This window comes from Monopterus albus, unplaced genomic scaffold (genome assembly GCF_001952655.1).
Source record: "Monopterus albus unplaced genomic scaffold, M_albus_1.0 scaffold193.1, whole genome shotgun sequence".
Taxonomy (NCBI): domain Eukaryota; kingdom Metazoa; phylum Chordata; class Actinopteri; order Synbranchiformes; family Synbranchidae; genus Monopterus; species Monopterus albus.
The window spans coordinates 695677-704605 of record NW_018128073.1 but is presented as its reverse complement, the minus strand read 5'-3'; the positions used below and the strand labels follow the sequence as shown (position 1 = coordinate 704605).

Here is an 8929-nt window from a genome sequence, read left to right as displayed (position 1 = left end):
ACATTTGTTTGTTTATTAAAACAATGGAACGACAGTGGATGTGAAAGTCATCCAGCTAAAATCCAAGAGGAAGGATGTGAGGAAGGAAAGCAGTGGACAGAAGACAGAGATAGCAACAGAGCGTGTGTCGTGGCATGCGGAGCTGAGATCCTCAGAGCTGCTGCCAAGCTGCCCAGGGCACCTGAAACCCGATCAAAGTGTTTGACACACTGAGGGGGAAGAGATTAAACCTGCTTAATATCAGTCTGAGGGCTCAATATAACCTGTGACAAGAAGGGCGCGGATATCCTGACTGGGCATGTTGGCAACACAATCAAGTCAGCAAAAGCTGACAAAACTTAATATTTCTGCTTTGTCAGGCTGTTCTGGTGTTTTTCTGCCTCTTTTTGGTCAAACACCTGTAAATGCTGCTTTAAATGTTGTGTGACTCGCAAAAAAATACAAATAAAGACACACACACCTGATCAGAACACACTGGTTCTTCAGCCTCTTCCACAGTGAGCGGTAGCACTCGTTGGCGATGGCGAAGATGTGTGGGGAAATCTCACCCAGGTGATGTCGGCTGTACAGCTCCACCGCCGGCCGGTCATACAGGCCGGGGAGCGACTGGTAAGGGTTCACCGCCGCCAGGATGGAGCCGATATACGTCTGCAGATCAGCAGAAGAAGCAAATCAACACTTATAATGTGAATAACAATCTCAGAGCAGATGCAGAAATGTTTATCATTAGACTGAATGAGATGCTTTTGTAAAAGAGACTGAAGTGAATATTAAAGTCTGCAGAGGATCAGTTGTCAAACAAGTGTAATAACTCACCTTTGACTTTTCATTTAATAAGCACTGATCAGAGTGAATCGCAGGAACAGACAGGCCAACGGCTACACATAATCTAATTTGTTAGACAAAACCCCTGATAAGCTTTCAGGTAGGTGGATGGCAGCAAACAACACATGACCTCAGCTAAACCAAATCTCCTTCACCAGTTCCACTGATGTTTTCAGGCATCACAGCAACACAACAGTCAACACAGTCGGCCTTTTGCTTCTCTTTTCACCACCACCCCCTCAAACTGCACATTTTTCAAACTGGCTTTATATTTCAAAGCTCCAAGCAAAACAAACCAAACTGCTGAAATAGGAGCCTGCAATGCCAAAACTTGTCTTGGGAGCAGCTGCAGTGCTGTGGTGGAGAGTAATGAATAAATAGGCCGGCCTGGAAAAGGCAGCACATCAGACTGTATCTCTGAGGAAACTGGACATTTCTACACTGGCCTCGGTCTGAAACCCCGTAAAGGTTACAGCAGCAGCAGCACAAAGGCGACGTTAGAAACGCTCGCCGTCGTCATCAGAAACGAAGCTCTGAGTTGCTGCAAATGTTAGAGAAGCTTTAAGCTGTTTAACATAAAAAGAGTGCTGCTGTCAAAACTGCTCAATTCTAAACCGTGAAGAAAAACACAATCTGTAATCGGTTGTTCCTTTATAATGAAACCAGACAGAAAGAGCACTGCTTTTTGCTAATCGTTATTTTCATTATTACATCACCCCTGACAAGCGTGAGGTTTTCTGTGCACAAGCCCAAAAATAACACTACCAAACTAAAATGGTTATCGCTCCTGGACTCTTACAGTGGTGACAATCTGCAAGACAACGCTGTGGAGTTTTAAAGTCAGAAAGGTCAGAAAAAGCAACAGCTGACACACCAGCTTCACAGTGGTCCTGTCGCTGTGCAGCCCAGTGCTCACTGGGCCAAAACCACCACAAATCAGATCCTCAGTCAAGTCAGAAAATAAAAAACAAGATCCTAATCTCGTCTGTCTTTCTACACCTGATCCTCGCTTCACTGGAGTCTTCATCCTTTTTACTTTAAATACAAACAAAGACGATGCCACAGTTTTCTGGAGACGGGAACATTTTTGACTTTGCAACCTGGACTTAAAGTGAAAACCTCATCACAGCAGTGCACAGTGCTGCCACAGCAGACATCAGGTGCAGCTGCTGCCTGGAGGAGGGAGTGAAATTCAGTGAGATGAGTAACTGTGGGACAGTTTGGTGTGCAGAGCATTACCACCCCTCTGCAGCCATTTTACTCCTACGGTGTTCATGAAGTGATCAACAGGTAAACATGGAAGAAATGTTGACTTTGTATTAACAGCTAAATAAAACATGGAGGCCTTTACAGCTAAATGTGGTGAAATGGGGAATAAAGGACTTTCTCTTGTATGAACTTGTTTCAAATGCAGGTTCTCAGCATCTCAGGTACAGAAAGGCACTGCTCACTAGTCAAGATTTTCGTTTCTGGACCGACATCCTGTTTAGATAAGAAACACGACAAATTACAGACACTCTCCGCCCTCTTTGCTCCGCCCTGCACTCTAATCTCGCCATTCAAACAGCCTCCTGACTGACTGACCTACAATCAGCCTGGATACACATCCATTTGAATGGCAGCTGAGGTGACGGCATTTACATGAGAACTATGCCTTCCAGATGATCCTGCCTGTGCAAATCAGCCTCCACAGAGAGAAGAGCAGGGCGGGATGTTGTTGATAGTAACGCACAGTGGATCAGCATCAGCCTGTGTGTTAGCTCTCAGACAGAGCTGAGAAACACAGCCTGGCAGCTTTGTGCTCAGGTGAACGAGTCTGTTTATAGGCATGAAAGCAGAAACGTCTGGTAGCATAAACTGTTTACAGTCAAACTGATCTCGGGCTCGGAGGCTCATGCATCACTTGGTTTGTCATATAAACGCGTTTCCTGATGCTTATGTAGTGTCATGTAATGTTTGGGAGTTCTACCTGAGTTATTGTTTATAGTATGTGAAGAAGGTCAAGCGAGAACCACTCAGACTCGAACTGTTGCACCTTGTGACAGCTGTAAGTCTATGTGGTCTCAGCTGGACACCGGTCCATGTGTTGAACCTGAATTAATGCAAAATGGCCTCAGCTATCAACGGCAGGGGTTTCATGTGTCGACACATTTCTAATATTGTTCAGATTTGTTTTACCAAAATGTTTATATCATAATGAAAACCGCAGCTCGTATACAATCAGTAGGGATTTATTTTTACTGTTTAAGTTCTTTTGTTTAAAATGTAAAATGAGCGTTTTGGGGTTTTGAACTGTTTGTCAGACAGAAAACATAATGGTAAACAGACTTAAATAGCACTTTTCTACACACACTGCAAACTCAAAGCACTAGTGCTTAACACTATTTGCTCATTCATCCAATCATACGCACACTCGCACAACGATGGGACGCCACCAGGAGCAACTCTGGGTTCAGCATCCTGCCGAGGGACACGTGGCCTGCAGAAGCCGGGACCCAAACTACGAGCCCTCCGGTTAAGAGAAGACCCACAGACAGGACGTGTCAGAAAGAAATGTGTCATGCTGTTTTTCTTCCATTTCAATTTAATTTGTGTCCATGACACTTCACCTGTAAACTTAAATACTATACATGCACAGAAAAAAGTGCATAAATAGTTGGAACTTGATTGAATCTGTAAGGCCTGACCTGTTGCCTCCTAAGTAAACATTATCAGGAAAGTCCCGTTTCCAGAGGGGGAGACGTTCTCACGAGACCACGAGGGTTGCTAAGAGTAAATAAAAAGCCTTTGGGTAAAGTCATGCCTGCCCTTAACAGGATGAATTACAACCATTTGGACTCAATTAGATCTCCCTGTTGCTCTGCCCTGGAAACAGTTTCCACAGCAGCACCGTGGCTGAGGACGGACTGCGGCCCTCATCAGAGGGTCCTCTGCTGGCTGATGTGATCGACCGCGGGCCCTCATCCTCTAACACTCTCTGACATACCACAGGGGTGATGAAAGAACCGTGCTCTTTACATGTACACTAGGTACACGAGGTATTTAACCTGCAGCAGTTACAATTTTACAGCTTTCCTCCAGCAAATGTTCAACATCTTTAAGCATAGGTGGAAAAAGCACCAATAACCAGTGCCTGTAGTGAACAGTTAGTCTTTACTGTGGTGGGGGGATTTTTAGAAAGCAAGTTTCTCTTATTTAATGTGGAATTAAAACATTATACCAGGAACAAAGTCAGTAAGACTTCTGTATGAGTAACAACAACAATAATGGTCAAGATGGAAAAAGTTAAAAGTTAAGGTTTCTCGTAGCAGGATTAATCAGTTTTACAGTCGCTGTGGAATCATTTCACTTGATAAAACCAGTGGAACATGCAGCAGCTAAAAAGCCAGATATTTTTCTCAGGAGATGGTGGAGACCAAAACAGAGCGAAGTGCAGAGTGAATGCTGAACAGAAAAACTACTGACGTCTGTTTGTCTGTTGGCGCTACTATCTCACCAGTCGGACTGACCCAGCCTTCTGTTCTGCAACATGCAGATCACTAACTGTTTACAGAAAGGCGTCAGTCACTGGTGATGGTGTAACTGTAGAACAGACGGAGGTATGTAGACAATCAGACTCATCCATAAAATAAGATCCCCAGGACAGAGCCTCATAAATGAACAAAGGGAAATGAAGAGCAGATGGAGAAAAAACTGGAGAATCAGAAGGAAACTTGACTGACTGACGGCAGGAAATGTAAAGAGAGAGAGGGGATCTAACTGTCACATTCAAAGCCGAGCTGCTGTTCATTTTTTGTATCGCGGCTGATGGACTGAAGCTCCACACGTGTTAAAGTCAGGTTGTTCAGGGAGGAGACACTCACTTTGTCAGCGATGCCCATTTAGTTTCGAAATGATGCAGTGGCTGTTGTGGCATGAAACTTTCTTAAGACATAATTTGTGGAACATTTGCTTCAACTAAAAACATAAAAAGAGATATTTAAATTCTGTTTTTGTTTCCTGCAGGAGTGCCGGGGTCGCTGTACTGCCCCAAATCTACAGCAGCAGACCGGCGTCCTCTCTCTTCTCCTTATGTTCATGTTTAATACTATTCAACACTACATGCACAAAAACAGCTGGTACACTCTGCCGTGTGGCTCCATGCTCACACAAAGTTACACAGCCACCTCTGAAGTAGGGGCAGTTTCATTCTTCAAGCATCAGTGCTGCTTTCCAGAGCTACTCATCTCCCACACTGAGTGATAACGGACCACTGCCTTCCTGTGCACTGGGCTGAACCAGCAACCAGCCAGAGCAGGCAGTTGCCCCACGTTGTTTATACTGGAATGTTTTAGTCATTTGATTAATTACTAGTTTGGAACGGGGTCATATTCCATCAGGAAAATAGTGTCTGGTTTCTGGGAGTGTGGACCAACTGGAATGGAGGAATGTGTGATCTTAAGCTGCATTTATTGCAGTTGGTGACCTCTCGTGTCTGGAAAAGACACAAACTGCTATAATCGCTGAAAAGCTCTCCGCCTTCTTGATGTCCATATAAAATTCCACGCACGCTGGCTGCACTTTCTAACTAGCACATAAAAACACAGCCTAAAAGTTTCTCCCTAACCTTGGAAAAAGTGGTTTGGGTTAAGATCATTTTGTCAAAAACCACATCCAAACAAAATCTAATCAAGTGAGCCAGGGTGCTCGCTCCACCAGGGTCCAGACAAATCTGTTTTCTGTTCACAAGATAATTTATCCAATAACACAGGGTGAATAACCTCTGCCAGGACTTCATCAGCAAACCAAGACTGCTAAAAATGTAGCAGAACAATTTGCAAACAACCACACACAAACGTCTCTGTCACATTCCACATGTCAGGCTTTCACATGCTCTGTCAAACATACACTATATCTCACAAAATCATCTAAATTACACTGCACAGCATCCACCTGTGGTTTAAATCAGCTCTCACAGGAAGTGACAGAAGCACAATTTATTATTCTGTATTTGCATACACATGACATCAGGAGAGTATCTGGCTCCACTGGCTCGAAGCCTGGTTCCTCCACATCTGAGTGTAATCAGGACTCGGAGGTGGACGAGCGCTTCGGCTGTAAATGTAAATTATCTTCCACATGTTCTGCTTTTAATAAGGACTGAAGTGGGCTTGTGTTTCAGTTTGTCCAAAGGAGTGTGCAGGAGTGTGTGTTTGGACAGATGGGGAGTTTAATTCCAAAATCAGGATGATGTGCATTTTAAACAAACAAGTGCTGAAATGAACTGTGGGACACAAACTTGGAAGAAAGTCAGAGTTCTACATCACCAACCCGTTTATCAGTGCTCGTCCGCCTGCAGCTTGGCCAGGAACTGCTTTGCTGTTTTGACACATGCAGTGGATCCAAGGAGGTGATCAGCAGCTTCATTATCTGTGAGCCTGAGTCTGGACAGTTGTAATCTGTTGCTGAACAGTCAGCTTTCTTGTCAGTACGGAGTTTCTCTACACTACAGGCCTCTCAGAGCTGCCTGTCGAGAGCTTGTGAGAGTGCAGGACAGCTGACTGTTGCAGTCCGTCAGCAGGCCTTGTTAAAATAAGCCGAGCAATTCACAGACTGATTCTGCTGTGAAAGTGAGCGAGTGGTAAAGTCTGTGATGAAAGCTGTGTTTGATGATCTGCCACCGCAACAGGCACCTAAAGCTATTTCATTCAGGTCTGAGAAAGAATATGGCCGTCCATCTAGCCATTATCTGTACCGCTTATTCCTGAACAGGGTTAGAGAGAGCTGGAGCCAATCCCAGCTGACTCTGGGTGAGAGGCGGGGTCCACCCTGGACAGGTCGCCAGTCTATCACTGGGCTGACATGTAGACAAACAACCACACACACTCCTACGGGCAACTTAGAGTCACCAATCAACCGAAGCTGCATGTCTTTGGACTGTGGGAGGAAGCTGGAATACCTGGAGAGAACTCACACAGGCACAGGGAGAACATGCAGACTCCGCACAGGAAGGCACCGGGTTGGCCCAGGCTCAAACCTGGAACCTCCTTGCTGTGAGGCGACAGCACTGTGCTGCGATGCTGAGAATATGGTCATAGTTTTAAGAAATTAGTGCTGACTATAGGAAAAGTTAGTTGTATGTACATCCACCTTTACCTCCTCCATATCTGTTAACGTCCACTGAGTGCTGCTGGACATGAACCGCTGCAGCTCCAGCTGATTTTACCATGTTCATACCAAAGCAGCTCTTGCAATTCTTTCCTCAGCTTTGCCATCTTTACACACCAGGTTTCTCTTTGAGCTGGTGTCCCTGAAGTTGGGACTTCACTTGTGAATGGATATAAATGCCTATATTTATCAGGAATTCCATATATTGTGGTGCATTTTATTAGAAACAGGACCATAAAAATACTGGAGTGACGAGTTCTTGATTTGACTGAGCCCCAGGGTGGACAAGGGGGACCGTGTGGAAAGACGGGGTTCAACTCAGTGAACAAATACAGATGTGGGGCAGATAAAAAAAGAACAGTGTGACAGAAAAATGAGAGAATGTGTGTGTGTGTGTGTGTGTGAGAAAGAGTCAGATTCCTGAGCGAGAGAGAGAGCATACTTCCACTGGAATCTGCAGAGGGGAAGAGTGAGACCACCAGTCAACAGCACAGCTGGTTACAATCACCGAGGCTAAAACACACACTCTCTCTCTCACACACACACACACACACACACACGCTGCCACCAGGTTAAATTTCCTATTCTATTCCTATTATAACACGGTAGAGAGTAATTTTTTTCTCACACTCAACTTTATGCATATATCCTCTGACCTGGTGTCACAGTACAGCTTAAACAATAAAATAAATAAATAAATAGGTGTAAAAGCAACCAGATACCTGCCAAACTAAGATTCCAAGCAGAGTTCTCAAAATGTTAAGAAAACTACAAAACCAAATTTGTTGCAGCGTTTGCGTGTTTACATTTCTCTTTTTTTGATGGCACTTCTTAGCATATTGTAAACTTATGCACTGCTAAATTAAAATGTACTGACAGACTTGATTGTTCCTTGTTAAAATTCAACATTTCAGACATTTGTCAGTCCACCGAGTCAGTTCCTACTTCTCCATGTCACTGGGTGACTGCCAACAAGTCTTGACGCTTGCATTGGACACACCAGCAACGATCACAGACCCAAACGTCACCAAAATATTCTGCAGACTGTGAAAAATGGCTACAAGGTCTTTCCCTGGGAGTCAAGTTACTCCAATGAAAAACAGGGTCTAAGGAATTCAAATGTCTGCAGTAAACGTTTCCGTGGCAGAAACAAAAAGATCACGTTCTTAACTGCAGGCCTTCGACTGACGTGATGCACATCCATACTGCACAGTAAACACTGTACATCGTCACTTTGTTCCAGATTTATGAACCTGTTAATGCACAAAACATTTTTATTTAACTGACTGTCCTGGACATTTTAGACATGTATGTCTTATAAAATCCACTTTAACAGTGAGTCTGATCATAGAAGGAGCTGCAGTTTCTTTAGTTGCCATCAGCTTTATACTGACAAGTCATGGAGACCTTGGAATATCATGTAGTAAAAAGTAGTATGGGGTTGTTTTGTGGATGTTGGATAAAGTGTACTCATAAATTCTCCTTATTTAATTCTCTCAGAACCCCCAGGGGTTCCTACAGGAATTTCAGGGCCCCTCACTCCAAATCATCTGACTTCATGTATTAGCCTGTCGCCCCCCCCCCTCTTCCAGGAACACAAGAACCATTTTAGGAAGTCAGGAACTTTACCTGCTCGTTACCCTGCAAATGTTTCAGCAAGAGGTTCAGTATCGACCTCCACCTTCTTACTACAAGCAGAACATGAACACACTGATGATCACTGCAGTACTGTAGTAATCAGACTGTAGTGGTGTGAGGGTCCCTGCCGAGGGACAGTGTGCCCATCCAATCACAAAATGCCACGACCAGACCGCCACACTGGGTGTTTTACTGCCGTGATCAACTCGCCTCTATGAGGGCACTGACTTTCCTGGCTTGAAAAACAGACACACACACACACACACACACACACAGGGGGACATGACCCAGGAGCAGTTTTCTGGAAGGTCTCAAAAGT

General features: G+C 44.4%; 1 protein-coding gene across 1 annotated transcript in view; it reads right to left on the bottom strand.

The window, feature by feature from the left end:
• Window positions 1-8929, bottom strand: part of myo10 (myosin X) — an 88993-nt gene that overhangs the window by 45118 nt on the left and 34946 nt on the right. Inside the window, exon 4 of the mRNA XM_020617730.1 lies at window positions 461-648. Coding sequence (XP_020473386.1) covers window positions 461-648 — 188 coding nt within the window. The remainder of the gene's footprint in view (window positions 1-460; window positions 649-8929) is intronic.